Source organism: Fringilla coelebs (assembly GCF_963513975.1).
Source record: "Fringilla coelebs genome assembly, chromosome: 4".
NCBI classification, from domain to species: Eukaryota; Metazoa; Chordata; class Aves; order Passeriformes; family Fringillidae; genus Fringilla; species Fringilla coelebs.
The window spans coordinates 58,531,880-58,552,958 of NC_140032.1; the positions used below are offsets into that span (position 1 = coordinate 58,531,880).

Sequence of the window (21,079 nt, forward strand, 5' to 3'; positions counted from 1 at the left end):
GTCTCAAATGCCTCAGGCAAAATTTGGAAAGAACTGTAAATGCCATGCTGCTGGCACCAGGGCAAAGAAGCCCCCATGAGCACCTACTGACCCTCACCCCAGCAGCTGCCAAAAGCCATGGCTGGGGCTGCCACCCCCTTGTGCCTTGAAGCATTCCAGCTTGGAAAAGCAGCTTGGCAGAGGGAGGACCAGGCTTCTGTGCAGCAACATGGACCTTGCTACAACCTTCATAGGACTTTCTTTTAATAAGCACAATATCAGGTGTTTGTGCTGAAGCAAGCAGAACCTGAAGCATCTTGAGATCATGGAAAGGGCTAATACAGGTGGAAGGACATGGAACAATTAGTGGAGGACATGGAGTATCTTGTTTATCACAGTATGGAGGGTATGAAGATAAGAAAAGCATGGAGCTCCTCTCGTGAGCTCAGAAGTCATCTGGACCTGGGATTACAGTGCTGGTTCATTGGAAATTAAGATAGGTTTCTAACTCTTTTTTTCCCGTAGCTACCTTATAAATAGACTTAATGACTCGAAGTCATTTACAACCACTAATACATCACCTAGTCAACTCAGTTAGCCTCATTTTAAAATTAATTTATCAGACATCCACAATATCCAATTAACTGCAAATCAATAGGTTTACTTTACAAGAATTTATTGATCCACAAAGTAGGTTTTTTTCCTGAAATGACAATTGTAAGTCCTTAAATTAGTTTGTCTAAGTTACAGCTCCTTGTAAATACTTAAGGCAGCTGCCTAGATTAAAACAATTCTGTTTACCTTTACAGATTAGTATTATAATAAATATCAGAATATCCCTACCTAGCTGAAAAGAAGTGAAATTCACTTAATGGAAAAAAAAAACAAAGATACAGCCTATTTGTCATTTCAGTTTCATTTCCTATTTCCAGGATTTAATTCAGCTTTTTTTAGGATGTCTAGATTGCGGTGAAGGGTGAGTAAGTAGGTACTTTTCTCATTCTGGTTGCAACTTACGAGCAAACACATCTGCTGAAAACAGTGCCTCTGATTCTTCTGTGCAACAATTTCCTCTGCCTGTAACTCTGAATCTTTTCTCAATTACAGCTGCCTGAGCTCACAGGTGAAAATGCAATTACACGCTGGCAGCACTTACATTACAGGCATAAAAGGAGATCTAGAGAGAGGAGTGGTCAGTCCTGAGGATCCACCATCCAGTTAGAGGTGTCACAAGGGTTGTGCTTCAGGCCACCTCCAGCAGGGTCCCATGGACAGAAATTGAGGCTGGAATTCCCTGGGTACCTCCTGGAGAGCTTTTTTCATTCCCTTCTGGCTCAGAAATATCTGATTGTTCACCCCTCAGCTGCCCAGTGATGTGAACCACAGGACAGAACATGGTGGCAACTGGAAGATTCACTTCAAAAGCACATTTCTGATCCAAATGAAAATGTAAACAAAACCTACAAACTCTGTTATTAGCCTTCTGCACTCAGTTAACTCCTGTTTATGTTAGAAAAGAAATGCAGGACAATTTGCAGACCCATAATAGATACATTTTGATTCCAGAAATAAAAAAAAAAGTAAATCAGCAACTCAGTTTTTTACTTCTATTTCTATACACATTAGCTCCTCTGAATTTTCTTCCTTTTTAAAATAACATGTCCATACAAAGGACTCGTCCTCTTTGCTTCTTCCACCAAATGGGTTTAACATGAAGTGAGTAACCATTCTTTATCTCATTATCTGCATGTGCAGTTTGAAGTTGTCATTACTGCATATTTAATCATTCAACATTTTCAATGCCCACTCTCCTTTTTTTTACTGTCAGATCTCCAGAAACATAAATTCCAAGCAGTCCCAAGAATCAGAAAGGTTAGTTGAGAAACAAATGCAAATCAAATGCATTGTTTCACTGCAACATTATCTTATGTCATTAGTTGGCAGCAGCCATAAAGCTCTGGACCACTTCCAACATTTACTTCCATACACTGAGCAGAAGCTGACATGTCTAACTCCCCACACTTTGTTCATCTTCCAGCTACTTTACATGGATTCAGATTAAAAATAAGGATTTAAAAATCCTAATTGTATCAACTGGAATCATTCTCTTTTACCACTGCATATCTGAAGGAAGAGTATAGTAAAACTGTGCAGGGTTTGTAGAGCTAATTCCGCAGCAATGTGGGTTTATTTGATGGATGTTCCAGCAGGGCAGTCTGCAACAAAGGTTCAATGCAGAATTTCGACAAGCCAGTCATGTTTAGTAACTTTTTCTAATCCTTAAAGAATATTTATTGGCCAATATTTGTTTTTAATTATTAACCGAACAACATTAATATGGAAATAACAAAACATGGTGCACACTAAATCCAAGCGAGTGAGCTATAAATTGGGGGGCAATCCTTAGGAAATGGGGGACAATGACCTCACTGCAGCATCCCTGAGTATTCTCTCCCTGCTGGGCTCAGGGTGCTCCAAGAGCTGCAGGACTGCAATGGTCCAGAAGCATGCATCCCCTGGCCAGAAATGATGATGTCTTCAATTTCTACCAAACCATAAAAAACAACAGACCTTGATCCCTAGCAACACCAAACATTAAATTATATTGTCTTCAAGTAGAATTCCTGAGTCTTTCCAGGGAGTTTTCCCATATCCCAGGATCCACACCTGCACAAGGTTTTAGTTGTTTTGTTTTATTTTAATTTATCCAAGTGAGTTCGGAAGTAGCTCTGAAGATACCATTAGAGGAAGAGCTTTCTAACCGTTCTAGCATACTGCACTCTCTAGCACAAATCTAATTTAGTTCAAAATAATGAAGCTGACAGCTCAGATAGTCTGCCTGGAAACTGTGCAAATTTCCCACCCACCTTCATTTGCAAGGTCCCTGGCACTCCAGTCTTCAAAAACGCTGAAGTGCATGACAGGTTTCTAGAGACAACTCTTCAGCAATGCTAAAAGTGAGATCTCCGACCTTTTGGAGAAGCTCATATTTGAACTCATGCCTCCTGAGGGAATAGAAAGGCTGCTCTCATGATGCCTCAACCTTAAGGCACTTCCAGAACTAATCCCTTTCCTGCTCCTAGTCTGAGGGCAGTGACTTTGATGAAACTTGACTATGAGACTGCATCCCACCTCCAGCACTGCTCCTGTCAGACGAGAGGCAGTGTTTGAGTGGGGAAAACGGTGAGTCACCTGCAAAAGGCTGGAGAGGGGCTTTTTACAGGGGCACACGGCAATAGGAAATGGGTAATGGCTGTAACTGAAGGAGTTATATTAGGAATACCTAATTTAATTAGGTATTTGGAAAAAATTCTCTATTTTGAAGGGTGGCAAGGCCCTGGCACCGGTTGCCCAGAGCAGCTGTGGATGCCCTATCCCTAGAAGTGTTAAGGCCAGGCTGGATGGGGCTCTGAGCAGCCTTGTCTAGTTGAAGGTGGGGTTAGAACCGGACGATCTCTGTTGCTGCTTCCCAAGCCAACCCACTCTATAAGAGCGAGGAGAGTCCCTTCCCCACCCTCTTTCCTGCAGCAGCACTGAGGGAGAGCTAAAGACACAAACACAATTGATTTTTCAAGGTGAGACGCTGCCAGAGTAAACCGGGGCTCGCCGGTTGTGAAACCACACTTCCAAAGGGCTGGGGGAGCGCGGATCCGGCTGGGGACAGGGCCGGTGCCGCGCCGCCCTGCCGGGGCACACGCACTGGGCTCCTTGCGCAAGGCGCGGGATGCGGGCAGCGCCGGCTCCGTGCGCCCCGCTCCCGGCAGGAACGCTGCGCCTGACCTTCCCTGCGCGGCCCGGAGCTGCCAGAGAGGGCAAAGCACGAGGTACAGGTGTATGGAGCAGGGCACTGCCTGCTCAGTAACTGCGGCCATCTCCACGGGGCACTCCCAAGCCAGGACTGGGAGAGCTCCCTGCGCCATCCTGATCCTCTGAGCCAGGTAAAAGAGATTCAGTCTCTTTTAAAAAGAAATTCAGTCCAAAGGAATTTCAAACCCTGACAGCAAAGGATTTTGCAGGACTGTGCTACGATCTTAGTACAACACAGGATTCAGAAAAGCATTGTCAAAAATGCTGGCAAGACCCTACGGTTCTCAGCAGCTAGGAGAGGCAAAATCCTGGTCAGGACAAGCTACTTCATTCCCCATTCTGCTCTCAGATTAAAAATTCTCAGACCACTCATAGATTACGCTGCCCAAAATAAACCTCTAAAATACTGCTTTGTTTTGTAGACTTAAGGCTGAACATGCACCCAAAAGGGTCATACACACACAAATAAGGAATTAAGATATTCTCACAAATCCAAAATATTCAGAAAGCAATATTAAAGAAGTTTTCAATTTCTTTTTTGTTTTTTTTTTTTTTTCCCCAAAGACCTAATTACTATGGAATTGGTTTATAAAGCTGCCACTTTTTGGGGTAACACATCTCAAAAGCAGATATGCAATGAAAAGCACAATAGAAAAGACTCATGTACTCAGCAAAAATTTTAGGCCTGAAAGCTCATTCAAAAAAGTTATTTCACTACCAGTTGCAAGTAGAAAGTATTGTTTAGGAGAGAGGATGGAAATGAGCAAAGTGATAGAAAAATAGTCAGAAACATTCATCAATTAGTCTGAAATTTGCTTTTTAACCCTAGGGCTGTAACTCTTTGATCTATTATTATCACTAACCACAATCAGCAGCATATCCATGCATCTTAGAAGGAGCATACAAATTTCTATAAGCCATTTTATGTATTATCCACAAATATTGGATTCTGTTTCTGCTCAGCGGTTCTAAGCAAAATCTACTTTCATTTTTCTCCTTTACAAAAAATAGCATTACATATTAACTCCAACTAACCCTACTTCCAAATATGAAATTTAAGCTATCAGCTTGTTCATGAAGCCAATATGCAGCTTAGAGATCACAGATTTGGAGAAATTTAATTTAGCAACCAGCTAACAAGAAACTCTAATGTAATTGCAGGTGCTTAATTCACTGTTTAAGATAAAAAATAAAATTCAAGTTATTTCATGATCTACCAGCAGCGTGGGAACTTCTGCTATAACATAACTCAGTAAAGAAATGGCATCTTGCAAAAATACTTATTCACATACTGAACAGATACAAACAGTGTTACTTATACTTTTAAGAATCCAGAATGAACAGCATGGATTTGGTTATTTGGTTTTCTGCACTTTTTCTGTTGTTTTGGGAGAGGGTTTCAGGAGATTGGGGGGGGACGGGGCGGGAGGGTGATGTTGTTTTATGTGTTTTGAATCTTTCAGCACTGATTTCAGCAAAATGGAGAAAGGGAACCCTTCAGAAAACACACTGTTAAGCTCTGATAAACCACATTAATAAACCTCACTGCAAAACAAAACAAAAACAAACAAAAAAAAACCCCAACTCCAAACAAGGTCACAAAGTCTCACATTTAAAGAGATCATTTATTTGAAAATTTTGCCCTGAAAGCAAACCAGCCCTCAAGGTTTTTGTAAAATCCCGGGGTCCCTGAAGGGAAAGACATGGATGCACAGAAATCCTGTCTCCAAGTCGGAGGAGGGAGTGTCTCCTCCCACGCAAGCCCTGCAGAGAAGGGGAGATGCTGCCGCTCCTCTTGCCGGCAGTGGTACTAGAGCAGGCTACGCTGGGAACTGCTGCCATGGATAAACAGGCACTTCCTGACCTGGGAGCCCTTCCCCTGCTGCCTAAGCCAAAAAAGTGTGCCTTCCTCCAAGGTCAGCCTGACTCCTCCAGCAGCAAGCCCGGGGTTGCTCCAGCAGGAGAGGGCTGTCGGAGAGCCCACCAGACGGTGACCTTCTGCTGCGGGTGACACAAGTAGGGCAGCGAGCAGTCACATCGTGCCATGGTCTATTTAGGGTGCATTCAGACGTGCCCAATAACGCTGCGAGAACCTGGTCCACTGCACCTAATGGAAATACTGCTGGTTTTTTCTTCCTCTCCACAGATCTCTCGCTCAGAGGAGACTGCAACCGAAGTAATTCATATGCTGAGCACCAGGCACTGTGTAGCAACCAGCTGCATGTGAAAACTGATAAAAGTACTAAACTTAGATGGATTTAATACCTGTTTTTCACACACTCTTTTTAGTTTCCTCGTTGGACCATTTTTATCGCTCTTAGACAGCCATATTTTAAGACACATTTGCCAGAGAACAAGTTTTGGTTCTATATTCATCCTTAACTGTGGTATTTTCTGACCTCTGAGATCTTAAATCTCAAATCACAGCACCCCATTGTTCTCCAAAAAGTTTTGGTGAAAACAAGTCCATTATTAACTCCATCTCCCACAACTCTATTCAAAGACTGAATATATACAACTGAAAAAGAGAAAACTCCTTAAAACTACATCCTGAGAACACCAGCGTTGGGATTATGGCTCAACAATACATTATCTTTTAGCAGAAAGGAGCACTTGGGATATTTCACAGGCTCCATCCCCTTTCCATCCCTTCAGTTTGCTCTCGTGTCCATATCACATCACACTGCTCTCTAAGTTTCACTGTCCTGTTGGTTCCTTAGAGCTTCAGAGCGGACTGGATCAGGAATCCAATCTTGCTCTCACATACAACAAGCCCAATCAGAGGGCAAAGCCAGAATCAGAGCAGATAAGGTATGGCCCAACAGAGTATTTTCACCATTGCAAATAATATGTAGTTCAGCTACAAGTGACACACAACAGCAGCCACTGCTCCAGCCTGGGATCAGCAAAGCACCAATAAGTACCTGGCAATCTGATTCAGCCAGGCAGAGCACTCCACAGCAGGTTGTAGCTCCATTAATGTTAAGTGCTGGTTGAGTAAGGCCAGGTTATTGAACCACAACTTAACAATTTACTCCCTCTGCAGACAACATGAGTACTGCACGAGCACTGAATCTGCTGCAGCAATCCCTGTGCTTGCCGGCCTTGCTGCAACACACATCTCATAAAAGAGGACAGGAACATTTCCTATACGGTTCATACTTCTCTGTCTTCCAGTCATGAAAATGGATTGAACCATACTGTCGGAAAATGCACAATCAAAATTTCTTCTGCTTGTTACAAAATCTGTGTGTTGAAGGTGACCCCACCTTCCTGTTTTTCAGAAAACCATCAAAACAAGATTATCATAGTGAGATTCCATATCATCAAAATTGAAACAAAAACTAGGCAACAACTGTTAGCTACTATCAGAATTAAACACGGCAAACTGATTTCCAACAGCCAAGTACTGCAAAGTTTAGTGGTATCAACCAGCAATTGAAACGTTTTGGAAATACACGTTATTTACCCCTGCACAAAGAAACAACCAAGCCCTAGATCCTGGCACCCAGCTTGACAACAGAGCTCTTATTTCCCCAGATGGGGAAGACCCACCCAGCTCTGGAACACAATTTTCCATTAATGTGGACTTCCCTGTGCCACAGCGCAGGAGGCAATGGATATGTATAATTTAAAGGGAAAATAAGGCATTATTTGCATTCATATTTTAAGGGAAAATACTTTATACAGACTTTGAACTTCTCAATACAAAAACCCAACACCCTCACCAAAATAGCAACAAAGAAAGTAAAAAGCTGTTCAATGCATGCTGGTATGCCCAAGGGAACCTTTCAGCCTCCTGGGCTGACATTTTAATACAGACTTCAGACTTCTAATTTCTTTAGCGAGAAATAAAGAATATGCAGAGGTCTCAGCTATGTCAAGACTACACCCAAAGCTGCATTAAAAAAAAGACACAAAATTATACAAGAACCTTCAAAAACAAGTATACCTTCTCAAATTGAAATAAAGGAAAAATATAGATTTGAGGCTATGGTCCATGGTATTAGAGAATCATTTCTGAAAAAGCCTGGCACGGTAAATTTTTGGGGAGATAAAAGGGAATACAGTCCTGCCAAGCATGGAGAATATTTTAACAGCACAGTCCTTCTCTCATAAAGTCCACCAGCAAACAGAGGTCAAGGCCATTCATAAATTCTAAAAATAATATTTACCAGACCTTTATCTTTCTGGCAGGTATAATTCTGATAAGTGACTATTCTAGATAATATTTAACATAAAAGTTTATTTACAAAAATACTTGCAATAGCCTGAAATCAGATTTTAACCAGAATCAATTCAAGCCAGTAAAGGCTACAGGTAAATCAGGATCATGTTGTTGGGTTGCTTTCTGGTTTTGGGTTGGGTGGGATGGCTTTTTTGGGCAGCTTTCTCAAGTAGGGTCTAAGAAATAAATACTGACACATGTGAATGGCTCAGGAACAGACAAGGATAAGTCATCCCTAAAATACTAACAAAGTCCGAACAAAAATTTATTGAAACACTATTATAGATAAACATTTGCAATCAATATTAAAACACTAAACTTTCTCAATAGTACATCAAACTCCGTGAATTCCTCCCACACTGGATTACGTCACTGGAATTGCCAGGAAGAAATGACAGTAGGAGGGAGTATCAGCCCTCTGTTTCCACCACAAGCACTGAGAAAAGCGAGTACATGTGTGTACATACATGAGTTAGTATGGAAATTAGAGGGAAAAGGCACATTTGCACAAGAAGCTTTAGGTAAGAGCTAATGCAGCAGAAGGTCATCCTCCTCGACTTTTACTGTTGTTAAGCAACCATGGCATTTTCATAGGCCATTTTGAAAATCACATAATTGGCACACTCATGGGGCTAAGGCTAACACCCCAATTCAGACACGCACTGATCACCTTATAGAGAAATCTTGTCTGGATTCTTTGTGTAGGTTTTCATCAATGACATCACACAATTGCACATACCTTATCTTTCAAGCCCACTTAACTGTTATTTAGTTGAAAAACCAGTATTTCTTAGAAATGCCATTTGCGGAAGGAGGAATCTATACACACAGCCAGACAAGTATGATTCACCCTTTATTAAAAATTACAAATGTAAAATCTTTCAAAAACGAAGACATGTTCTGCATGCATATTAGCAGAAGAAAAATATTTAAAAGGGAATAAGGCAATTTGGTTTTCCTTAAGACGTTCTCATTCCCCAAACACCACAAGCTGCTGCAATGTTATAAAAAAGTTACTGTCAACTAACTTAAAAGAACCATAACTGTGCACATCTAATAAAAGTAACTGAAGGAGAAAAAGAGAAATGTTCTAGTTGGCAGTGGGTGATTGGCACAGTCAACAAGGTAGCAAGGCATTTTAAATGCCTCAACTATGGTTATTAGACACTACCACTGATTCAAGAAAGGGATCACTGATATGATTTTTTTTTTAACAGCAATATTCTTAAGATTCATTACAAATATGAAAAGTCAAAGTCATCTTCTTTTGGCCATCCACTCCTTTTCACCATGTAAGCTGCAAGTCTGAGGCAGTTCAGAAAGGGTATGACATCAAGGGTCAGAAAATAATGCTGCTAAAACAAGACATATTCCATGCTGGTCATCTACTGGCTTTAGAGAAACATGTAGCCTATTTTTTCCCTTCACCTTATTCTTTGCTTGCAGCCATTTATATGGCAAGCAAAAAAAAAAAAAAAAAGACCAAGGCTTAGAATACCAGAAACTTCAAAATATTGCAAACTTTGAAGGGTTAATCACATGATGTAAAAGTCTGCAAAATGTGTGATGCCTGATATGATTGACACATCAGAAAAAAAACCTGACTGGAAATAGCAAGGATGTGATTTAGATGTAGGGGACAGAGGTGTGATGCTGCTGTTCTGATGACACGAAGGAAGAGGTATTTTGCAATCCCCATGCCGCATGGATATGGGACAGCTGAAACCAACCTCGCTTGAGATGTTGGATCTGGCACAGTTTTAAGCTATGTGTGTTTTATTACAACACCTCAGAGCACCAGCTAATTTGAGCGTGATTTCCTCTGTTCTAGCTGCAAGACCGCACAGAAACGAAGAGAAAAATAAAGATCAGCCTGAGGTTCACCAGCAGGTCTGAGCTTTTACATGTGTGACATCTTATGAGATTTTACATGTGTGACATCTTATGTGGAGTCTTTATGACTTGTCTCACCAGCAGACAAATATCTCAGCAGGCACCTCTGCACTCAGATCTGCACTGCCAAAAAGATCTCTAAATGAATTTACCTTGAAAATTTAAAGGGCTTTGCACAGGTCCCTGGCTGCACTGTTGGCATATAGCCATCACCAGCCAGATTAAGAGCAGCATCGAGTTAAATAATGGGGTTGAGTTCTGAGATTTGAAATGATGACACATGTCCTTATCTGGCGTACAGATCAGGATGCCTGGAGTGTCGCAACCCCACAGCAGATCTCCATCACCTGAACAAAATTCCACACGTAACAGCTCTGAGCACTAAACAGTTCAGAATTCCAATCCTGCAGAGTGGCAACTACACTCACCTGCAAATCCCACAGAGATACCAGCTTGGAGAACAAAGACAGGAAAGTGCACCCAGCCTGTGTCATCATCAAATCTGATTGCATTTACTGATCCAGAGCTACACTGGACTAATGTCAGATCAGGAGACTCCTCTGAAAGCCTTATAAGAAACTGTCACTCCAAACACAACTATTGATGACAACCTCGCTCCTTCCTGCATTATTTCCTTGTTTATTGTCCCTGCAATGGATGACAGCCTTGACTCAGTGCAAGCATTAAGTCACACAAGAGTTCTCACAGCTGGCAGGAGCTACCTGTCCAAGCAACAGTGCTCAACCACAAAGGCAGTAAAATAGTGGGTCTTTGTATTCAGGCATTCCATCAGTCTTCTGGTGAACTTTTCTCACTATATAAATAATGCAATTTATGAACATTTCATCAGGTGAAATAACTAAGGAACAGAGACTGCATCTTCCTTAATCCAAGAAAGTACATTTAAGCCAAGACTGGATGGTAACAAATATCCAGCTACACGCAAAGTTCAGCATGATGACAGGATACAGCCCTTTCAAGTTGAGTATATTAAAAAGTGCATTCTTTTTCAAGACCATATCAGAAATGGCCAAAGAAAAAGTGAAATATGGCCTACAAAATGATAGAGAGACTGTAGCAGTGCGGGACAGAACTGACAGTAAAATGAAAACAAGTTTTGGGTTTTTTTCTCCTTTTAGGTATATAGGCTGATTTCCCTCCTGAAAAGCACCGTGTTTTAGATATCATGTTTTTCACCGCAACACTATTTTCAGAAATCTGTAGTATCATACAAATATGGAAAACACCACGCATCCTCCTAACCCCACGCCAAGAATAAGGCAGATGCTTCATTCACTGAGGGCAGCTGCATAGCTCGTGATGAGCAAGAAAAACCACTTGAGAAAGGTAAATGCCAATCTGTCACTGGCTATTTGAGGTTTGGCACAAGCCTTTGGTCAGCCTGCTGGGTACATGGGTATGCTGTGCAACCATTTGAACTCAGTCATGCTGTCAGAGGCTCTTCAGAACATGTACTATTGACTCTGCAACTAGATGGCTTAGAAAGTAGGCAACCCTCACGTGATGCAAGGACACCTGCTTGAGGAAGGACGTGCTGCCACAGCTCAGCCAAGAAAGCCAAATTCAGATGGCACTTGCTCATTTCTCTTCCACCAAAAGTGAGGGGATCAGTTTATCCATTTCTCCCTTTCAAATGCATCAAGTTTTAACAGCTCTCCTCCTTCTGGAGGCATTTTTCTATATATATAAACCAAATGTTCCTACAGTTAAAATACAGAAATAATATGTTGCCACAGGCTTGTAATGTTGTTTTTTAAACTTAACCAGTTAAAGTCCAGTGCAAACACAGAACCATGCTTCTTCACAAAAACAGATTCCTGACACTACCATTTTCTTATCCTCATCTCAACATTTCATCTGAGGTACCACACATTCAAGTACTAGCTAAGAAAAAAAATAACCATTATAGGACACAAGAGAGCAATTTCACTAAGCTCTCATTATAGGAAAAACAACATTTGTAGTAGTAAGAGCTCATAAACATACCAAAGCCATACCTTCAAACCTAATAAAAACAGAATACAATATGTTCTTCTTAAATATTAAAGCCAGCACTTTGCTTTCATTAAAGGCAGAAAAAAATACAGCAAGATAGCCACAAATCTAATAATAATGGAAATTCAAACAAAGAATTACGCATCAGACTGAGAAATACCACCCTGGTCCTCATTTTAATTCAAGCCTTGTTTGTTTAGTGCAGGGGAAGAAAGAAAAAAATCAGGAGATTAAAAAAAAAAAAAAAAAGAAGCAATTGCCAGCTCACCTGGACACATTTTCTGGAATGTACTCTAGAACTGGATACCCATCACTTCTTCTGGATGCCAACTCCGAATGGGACTTCCAGGTCTCCACGAGCGTGCTGACAGCAGGGAAGGAGCTCAAGTGCTGAAATGTCTGCTCTCGAGCAACCGGCCGCGACAAGGATATCGTGCCCTGGGCGCCGATCCTGTAGTGAAATGACTGTCCACCTGAATTTACACCCACAATGGCAGAGGATGGTATACTGTTCTCTTGGTAATAGCTGCCATCATCAGGCTCCTGCTTAATCCCCACACGTAGGCCTGGATTTGGAAAACCGCTACCTTCACAATTTCCATCGAATGAAGAAACAGGTGGTCCTAAAATCCCAGAAAGAGAGTAATAGTCTTTGTCATCCATAAAAGAAAAATACGAGCCATCTGTAAATGGGAAAGGATTTACTGTTTGATTCCCTTTAAAGGAGGCACCAGAACAAGGATGTTTGGCCGACTCTTGCTTCACTGGTACTGGAAAAGGGGAATCGGAGTTTATTTTGCTGCTGCTGTCGCCGATACAGGCGCTGCCAAAGGACCCGTCTGGCTCGGGCTTTATGAACTGAACAAGGTTCATCTGGCTGTTGTTGGAGATGGCATTCTCCATTTCCTCCATCTTAGGAAACGTGAGTTCTTGAGCACCCTTGTCTTTTGTTTCTGGACTAGGAACGGTATCTTGGCTTCTGCTGGGCCCCGCTGGCGTGCCGGAAGGCGGGAACCCTATGGAGTTGTTTACGGGGCTACAGATGGATGATCCCACAGTGCTAACCGCTGGACTAGAACGCGTGGACCTGTTATTGGCATTGGAAGGGCTGGCAATGGAGCTCCTGGAGTTCAGGTTTGCAGGACTGGACACAGAAGATCGCATAGTGATATTGTTGGGACTGGAGACGGGAGATTTCACGCTGCAGTGGCTGGGAGGACTGGAGATCGGCGACTTCATGCTACTGATAGGGCTGGAAAGCGGAGAGCCGACGCTGCTGACGTGCGCGGGGCTGTGCAACATGGAGCCCCGGCTCTCAACGTTGGGCGAGCGCGACAGAGGGGTGCCCTGCCCCATGGGGCTGTGCATGGCAAAGTTCCCAAAGCTAGCCGTGGTTGAGGACATGGAGTTAACTCCCGCAGGACTACATACTGAAGAGGCCATGTTCTGAGGGCTGCAGCCTGAGGGGCTTTTCTCTTGACACATGATAGGGCTTTTGACAATCGTGTGCATGGCACCGCCGTTCACAGAGCTCCCGGAGTCCGACATCAAAGACCTCAAGGGCCTGCTGGCACTGTGGAGGGGAGAGGAGCAGTGGCCGTTCTCCTTGTAGAGTTTCACCAGCTGCTCCACATTCTGGTAGATCTTTCCTGGGCTCCCCTGGTTCTGCTGATCGTAGTGGTAATCGGTGTCTCGTATCGAATCCATATACAAACCCATGGATTCGGCCACCGCTGCCGACAGCTCCTTGGACTCTGTTTCGGTTTTGATGTCAGAGCGCAGGAGACCAGGCTGGCTGTTGTCTTGCTGCAGGCAGGAGAGTAGCTCAGGTTTTTCTTTGCCGTTTCCTTGAGCGCTGCTGTTTGCGAAAGTGCCGGCGGCGCAGCTGACGTTTACAATCTCCATGTAGTTACTGTCATCAGTCTGCTCTCCAGCACCTATGGAAGAATACTCCACAGACTGAGAAACTTGACCCCACCGTCTCTCCATATCTAAGCCTTCTGGGTAGCTGTGGTATCCTTTTGTCTCCATAACTAGCAAAGACATATATAAAAAAGTAAAATTAATGACAGGACAGTGTGACTTCCTAAGGAAATTTCCTAATTTCCTAGAGGAAACAAGGCGTATCCGTTTTCTCTGTCTATCCTCCTCTCTCTCTCTGCCTGCCAGTCCCATTTCCCTGCTCCATCCATCATCTCTCAACCATTTGTCCAATTTCAATCAAACCGAGGGAAAGGTCTCATGGATTTGACAGCCCTTTGGGTTGAGGGAGAAAACAGCTCAGCAGTTAGGAAACACCCAAATTATTGCTCCCAGCCCTGCCCCAAAAGGAATGGCTTGGCAATGTCAGCAAACCACCCACCCTTGCTGGCCATAGCCCCATAGTCAGTGCCAGCCGTACCAGGGGCTGTCCCTCACCTAAAAAAGGGAAAGGGGAGTAAGGAAGGAGGGGATCAAGTGAGGTCCTGAAAGGACATGCTTGTGGCAGGCAGGATGAAAACCCTGTGGAAATTGCTCATTACAGCTCTGCTCCTTCAAGGACCTTCCAGTGCCATGTCACAAGGACAACAAAACAAGGGAGACTGCTGTTTTAAGGGGATTTCTCTTCATCATCCTCCCCATTCATTGTAACACAGGATGCTTTAGAAGGAACCAGTGGTTCTGAGGGGCTGGGAGCTGAGTCACCCCTTCCCAACTACTCAAACTTCTCATGCAACCTCCCAAGAAGACATGAAGATGTAGGGAAACAAGTAGGACAGCAGATCAGCAGGCAACATTTCTGCCACAGAGGAAGGGGATCAGACTAGGTGGGAATGCATGGCTATTAAACAGATCCATATCTCCGCCAATTCTGCAAACTTCCATAGCAGCCAGCAAGAGGAATATATAAAGAAAAGCAAACCTTGTTTTAAAATGGACCCTAAAAAAACCCCTCCCATCCCACATGCCACTAGGTAAAGAACAAAATGCATGATCCAGTCCCTAATAATCTGAAACCACATATAAGTAACAACAATTTCTTATTTTTAAAGGATTTGGCTCATAGTACCATTAGAACTGCAAAAACTCAATTACCAACACTTGCAATATCAATATTATGCTAATATTTTTTTCCTTTCAGAATGTATTCATTTTCCAATATTTAATTTGGTGTTCAACCCCTTTACTTAACACTACTTAACTAAGCTATTTTGAGCAAAATAATAAAAACAAAACAAAAACCCATAAACTGAATGACTTGAATACTTCTTTGCCCTTACTTAATTGGAACTATAGCCCAATGCTTACATTTCCCTCAAGCACAAATTTTATTAGAACCTAGAATTATGTGTCTCACATCATCATGTATATTAAATCACATTCCTATAGTATAAAATTTTCAGACAGAAGCGCCTAATTCCACATAAAGTCACTCCCAGATAATCACCTACCCCTGATTTAAGCGCTGAGCAAGCCTAAATCCTAGAGAAATCAATTTCAGCTGTGAGTGACCCGCATTTCTGAAAACCAGGAAACTTAGTTAAGGCTTAAAATTAGGATGTAAGTTAATTTTAACTCTCAGAAACACCAGCAGAACCGCTGCATGCCAGGAAATCTCTGTTACAGGCCTAACATTACACCAGTGTTTGAGCTTTGTAGCGACTTCTCCCACAGCAGTAAAACTAAAACTTCATATATAATCAATAGCCGAGCATACTCTGAAACTTCAGCGAATAAAAATCTGAGTCACACAAAGGAAAAGAAAGTAGAAAATGCCGTGATCCTGCACTTGCAGAGGCTGGTAAATATATCCGAGAGGATCAAAAAGCAGCAGAGATTATTTGTGGCCTAATACAAGTTCAGTTTAAAATGAGAGCTATACATCAGGGAGAATGCAGCAGCAAACGGATTTTTTTGGGAGTGATGGTTTCTGTCACCTCCAAGTGCCTCGGTGGGTACCAGAACCAAATTAATAATCTCAGGGGTTACTGGTAGCATTAGGGTTTGGTTTTGTTCTTTTAGGCAGAACTTATTACAACTTGACTAGCACATCTTTCCACGGGATCCACACCTCACCTACTGCACACACATGCCTTTTTACTAACTTTCACTAAACAAATCTGACCGGGGGCTACAACATCCACGGACACCCACAACTAAAGCTCAGCAGTGTTACATACTGGAACCAAGATCATCTCTATCTGACACTTTACAAAAGCAAGAGACATTGTGTGAACAGCAGCTTATCCAGACGCCCTCTCCGAAGAACTACCAAGACACTGCTAGTTGTATATTCCACCCCAAACATATCAACAAACACAGCCCTCCGCAGCACAAATCTCCGATCAATTAGGCATGAAACTAGTCTCGCAGCAACAGCCAAATAAAAAATCAAATGGTACCTGGTATCCCTGCAACCAAAAGGTCACCTAGATACGGGGAAATCTGAAGTAAGCCCAGTTTCACAAAAAAAAAAAAATTAACTGGTGGCTCAAGCGGCCACTCACTTCTTAATTCTCGATGTTTGTAAACCAAATTTCCTTGAAGTTTCACTGTCTGCCGGCCACCCCGCTGGCATAAGACTGCCCAGGGGACCTGAGTTTCATGGCTGGGCTGGGGTTTTCCCCCTTTCTCCAGGGTACCGGAGCGGCGCGGGCAGCCCCGGCACCGGCGCTGCTCCGGCACGGGCACCCACGGACCCGAGCGGATTCGGGCGCGGGTCCCCCCCGTCCCCGCGCGTTAACATCCACGCAGGCAGCGCGCACGCTGATTTCCCTATTTACCCTACGCTGCGAGGAGCATCACCGCAGCTCCCAGGGAGCAGCCACCGCTTTGCACCCCTGTCCCCCCCGCTCCCCCCGCCAGCCTGCTTTCCCGCAGGTGCAGTCCGGGTTGTCACGCGTGGGGGAGCCCAGCAGTGCCCGGAAGCTCGCTCCCTCCCTTCCCTCCCTCCCAGGAGTCCGCGGGGGAGGGGGGATCCACAGCCCAAACCCGCTTTCGGCCGAGCCCTCCCCGCCGGTCCCCTCCTGCCGCCCGCCCCCCGAGCGATGCAGAAAAGCGCTTCTTCCCGTGCAAACGCCGCTCCCCACCCTTCGCGGCGGCCAGGGTACGGGCCCCGCTGCCGAACCCCCCGGCTCCCGCCACACCCCGCCAGCAGCACCTCCCGCCGCGGACCGGGGCGCGGAGCGGTGCCCCCCGGCCCGGCGCGGCCCGGCCCCGGTACCTGTTGCGGCGGGGCGAGCCCGAGCCCCCGCGGCGCGGAGCGGAGCGCAGGGCGGCGCGGAGCGGCAGGGCGGGCGGCGCGGCTCCCCCGCCCCTCCCCCGCCTGCCCGCCCGCCCGAGGCGCGCCGCGCCGCCCGGTGACACGGAGCGGCACCCGGGAGGGGACGGGAAAAGGTGCCAAGTCCTTTAAAAACATGTCACATGCCCACATAAAGTTCAAGTTTACGTCCCGCCCGCCGCCCGCCGCGATTGGCGGGCGCGCCGCGGAGCGCGGCGCGCCCGGGGCCAGGCGGGAGCGCCATTGGCTGCGCCCCGCCGTCACTCACCCGCCGGGCGACATGACTGATACAAAGTTGCTGCGACACAGCCTGGGAAACGCATCTCCTTAAAGCCGCAGGGACCGCGCGGCCCCCGCGCTCCGCCCGCCCGCCCGAGGGGTCTCCACGCACCGGCCCGGGCCCCCCCGGCGCGGCAGGGCGCGGCGGCCCCGGGACCCCGCGCACAGGTGAGGTGCGCGGGGCGCGGCCGCCCCCGCCCGGTGCCCGCGCCGCGCCGGCGGCAGGGCCGGGCATCGCCTCTCCGCCGGCCCGGGGTTTCCGCCTGTCAGCGGCGCATGAATGCGCACCGTGCCGATGCAGCGGCGATTTAACAAGGGGAGTTTAAGAAATTATTATAATTAGGTGGAAGGGAAAAAAGAAGGAAGGAAAATGTACGGGGGTTAAAAAAATAAGGCGCGGAGGAGCGACGGCGGCGGAGCGCAGGAGGGTTCAAGGACTCGTCCTCCGCTCCCCGCCGGGCTGGCTCCGCTCCGCGGCAGCCGCGCATCCCGCCGGGCGCCCCGCCCGCTGCCTCCCGCCAGCCAGAGGAGCCGCCGGAACGACCCCTGGCCCCGGGGTTGCTGCCACCTCCGATTCCCCAGTGTCCCCCTGGGTGCCTGCGTCCCGGCTGCAGGAATACCCTTTTCCCAGACAAGCCTTTAAAAAAAAAAAAAAAAAGGGAAAAAAGCCGCCGAGCAAACTTTCAGGCGATGCGCTCCCAACTCGCTCGCTAAATACCGCCCCCAGCCCCCGGTCAGCGGCCCCCGAGAGCCCCGCTCCCGGCCCCCAGGTCGCGGGACAGCTCCGCGGCCCCACAGGGTGACAGCGGTGCCCCCGGGAGCGGGGCGGGGGGCTGAGCCCGCCGGGCAGTGGCGGCGCCGGGCACCGCGCACCTTCTCCCGCAATCGCCCGTGCGCGCCCGCAGGGACCCCGCGTGTGCTGCTGCGGGTTTGTATTCCAGAGTCACGGCGAAAGCGCCAACATCCCTAGGATTTGGGGTGTCACGTGCCCCTCTCGCTTTCCTATTCTGCCGAATATCGACCCACACTCACGGGCCGAGGCGGCGGCTCCCAGCGCCCGCGGCGCGACCCGCGGAGGAGCAGCCGCCACCACCGCCGCGCTTCCCCGCGGGCGCTGGCGAGCAATGGACGTGTCCTTCCCGCGAAGTTTTCACGGATGGGGACGGGACTAGCCGTGACCTGGATACGCCGGCCGGTGTGTCGGACACCCGCCCCGCTGCCCCCCGCGCCGCTGCTCGCCCCGCGCAAGGCTCCGCGCTGCACTCACTCACCTCCCCTAGGACATGGTGGCGCGGAGGGGGGAGGAGACGCGGCCCCCGGCTACTGGCAGCGAACCATCCGGGAGCCCGCACCGCCACCCAGGGTAGAAGAAAAAAAAAAAAAAAAAAAGTACGCGGAGGAAGCACCGGGAGCACGGCCGGGCGGCAGGAGGGAGCTGCGGCGGCAGGCGGCGGGGTGCCCGCGGCTCGGCTCGGCTCGGCGGACAGCTCCCACCATGGACGCCTAGGTGGGTGGGTGTTCCCGCGGGTCACACCCTCGCCCGCCGGCGGAGGGGAACGGGGGGTGGATCCAGCACCGGTGGGGGAGGAAGGGGGTTTTTGGGGGTGGGGGGGAAAAGAAGAGGGGGCGGAGAGGGAGGGAGAGAGACACCCTCCAAAAAAAAAAAATAAAAAAACAAACCCGAAAAAAAAAAATCAAACTTATGTCATTCCAGGTAAAACTCCCATCTGCGCCACCAAGGAAGAGGAGGGAGGAGAGTGGCGAGGGTGTAAACTTTTTCCTCCCCCCCGCCCCCTCCGGTGCCGCCCGGCCCCTCGCAGCGCCCGGCGGCCGCGGCGCCCCCGCCGCCCCCTCCCGCGCCGCCCGCCCCGGCGGCTCCCGGCGGCTCCCGGCGCCGCGGGGTTTCTCACGCACGGAGCCCGCCGCCGCCGCGGTTCCTGGTTCGCGGAGCCGCCGGAGGAAGGGAAGGAGGGCGGGCGGCGGGGGAGGAGGAGTGTCTCCCCGTGCCCTTCCCCAGGCGGAGCGTCTCTCCCGGCCCTGGCGGCGGCGGCGGAACACCCCTCCCCTCCCCGCTCCGACCGCCCCGCTCGGCCCCCGGGCGGGCTGCGGGGAGCGGAGCGCCCCTGGACGGGATTGCGGGAGGAGGCTGCGCCCCCCCGCACCGCCGGGCCTGCGCCTTCCATCCCCCCGTCCCCGCCGCTGCCAGGCGGGGGGAGCCGGTCCCCGCTGCCCCCCAGCGTGCCCTTGTGTCCCGGGATACGGGCGAGGAGCGGGAGCATCCACGCCGCACTCGCGGGGCTGCTGGTGGGGCAAACCCGCCCCGATTGCACACATTAACAGAAAAATCGGTGCTAACAGGATGCTGGTTTTAAAATAATATTTCACTTGTGGCTAAGGTCTTTTAGAACAGATTATGTTTGAGTTCAGGGCATTAAATGTCTCTTCATTTGAACATCTTAAGGAAAAAATTAGGCATTGGAGGAAGGAAAGTCTTGGCCCTATTTTAATAGCCTTGCATCAAGTCTTTAAACGTGGGAAAGGGCTGCTCGCCGGCAATTTTACCTGTGCCGAAGTCTGTAGGATCGGGGCCTTGGAAAAGGCAATATTTTATCAGCTGTTGTTTGCATCCATCAAAGTTTGCGGGTAACTTGATAAATGTTAAACAGGGAAGCAGAAAGTGCTGGTGAGGCCAGACTCGGAGATAACAGCACATTCAATAGCTTAATTTCACAATTAGTTTACTGTATTATTGGAAGCAAATCATATTTCACTGTGCCTACACTAGTGCTCTATTTTTAGCCATAATCTAGCTAAAAAGGAGGAACCTACTGAGATGTATTATAACATGGAATGTGAACAATTCTGTTCTCTCTCTTTTTACTCATTCCGTGTCATACATCTGGTTTGGAATACAGCTCATTTATTAATTGAACAGAACTACCGTGGATGGGCTGGAGGCTGCAATTCCAAGGCAGAGGAAAGTTCCACGCAACTCTGCAAGGAACCCGGCAAGTCACAGCCATGCAGAAAGCATCCAAGCACACTGTCTGCTCTCCCAATAACTGGCATAACCAGAACAACTATTTCTTATTAATTTAGAATTACAGTGTATTTGGCTCTTTGTTTGCACCTTTTTTTTGTTTTACTTTTCTTGATTTTCTTTTTTTCAGGACAAAGTTATAAATGAAACAGGCATTTGAAATGCTTGGACGTAGCCTCAGTCTTTGTGTTGCATCATCTTTTTTATTGTATTTTTAAGAGCAAAATGGAGATAGAAAATAAAATTGAGGGAATATATCAATGTACTGCCTTAGTACCAAATATTTGATCCCCTCCCTTCCCCCTGTGATACAGACAGAGATGGCTGCTGGAAGAATAAAGCATCTTTCGTGGTATGTGCAAGATGCTCACAGTTTTTCCACAAATTCAGTAGAAACCTAATTTGTTTTCTGTTTGTGGTTCACAGGAGCACTTAGCTTTTTAGTGGTTGACACTATATCTATTTTTAGCAGCATTTTAACAGCTGTCACTAACAAATACGATCCCATCTTGAACAAGAAGGGGAGTTTATCTGTTTTATTTTAAAAAATCAGACTACATAGTTGTCAGATTATAAA

General features: G+C 47.0%; 2 protein-coding genes across 5 annotated transcripts in view; one reads left to right on the forward strand and one right to left on the reverse strand.

Moving 5' to 3' along the window:
* NR3C2 (nuclear receptor subfamily 3 group C member 2) overlaps nt 1-18,860 on the reverse strand; it is a gene marked incomplete at its 5' end in the record, with an annotated part of 186,314 nt that extends 167,454 nt beyond the window's left edge. For 2 of the 4 annotated variants that reach the window (XM_084204668.1, XM_084204670.1), the window contains 2 exons: nt 12,192-13,956; nt 18,734-18,860. In XM_084204668.1, the coding sequence (XP_084060794.1) occupies nt 12,192-13,954 (1,763 nt within the window). Of the gene's footprint in view, nt 1-12,191; nt 13,970-17,126; nt 17,219-18,733 lie in introns of those variants that run through there. The other 2 variants (XM_084204669.1, XM_084204667.1) reach the window with 2 other exon arrangements.
* Nucleotides 16,508-19,799, forward strand: LOC311152720 (uncharacterized protein; the record flags this gene model as incomplete). The annotated part of the gene is made up of 4 exons (XM_084204024.1): nt 16,508-17,009; nt 17,517-17,630; nt 18,301-18,969; nt 19,177-19,799. The coding sequence occupies 4 exons, from the start codon at nt 16,508-16,510 to the stop codon at nt 19,797-19,799; spliced, it is 1,908 nt and encodes a 635-aa protein (XP_084060150.1).
* Between the last annotated feature and the right edge of the window lie 1,280 nt (nt 19,800-21,079).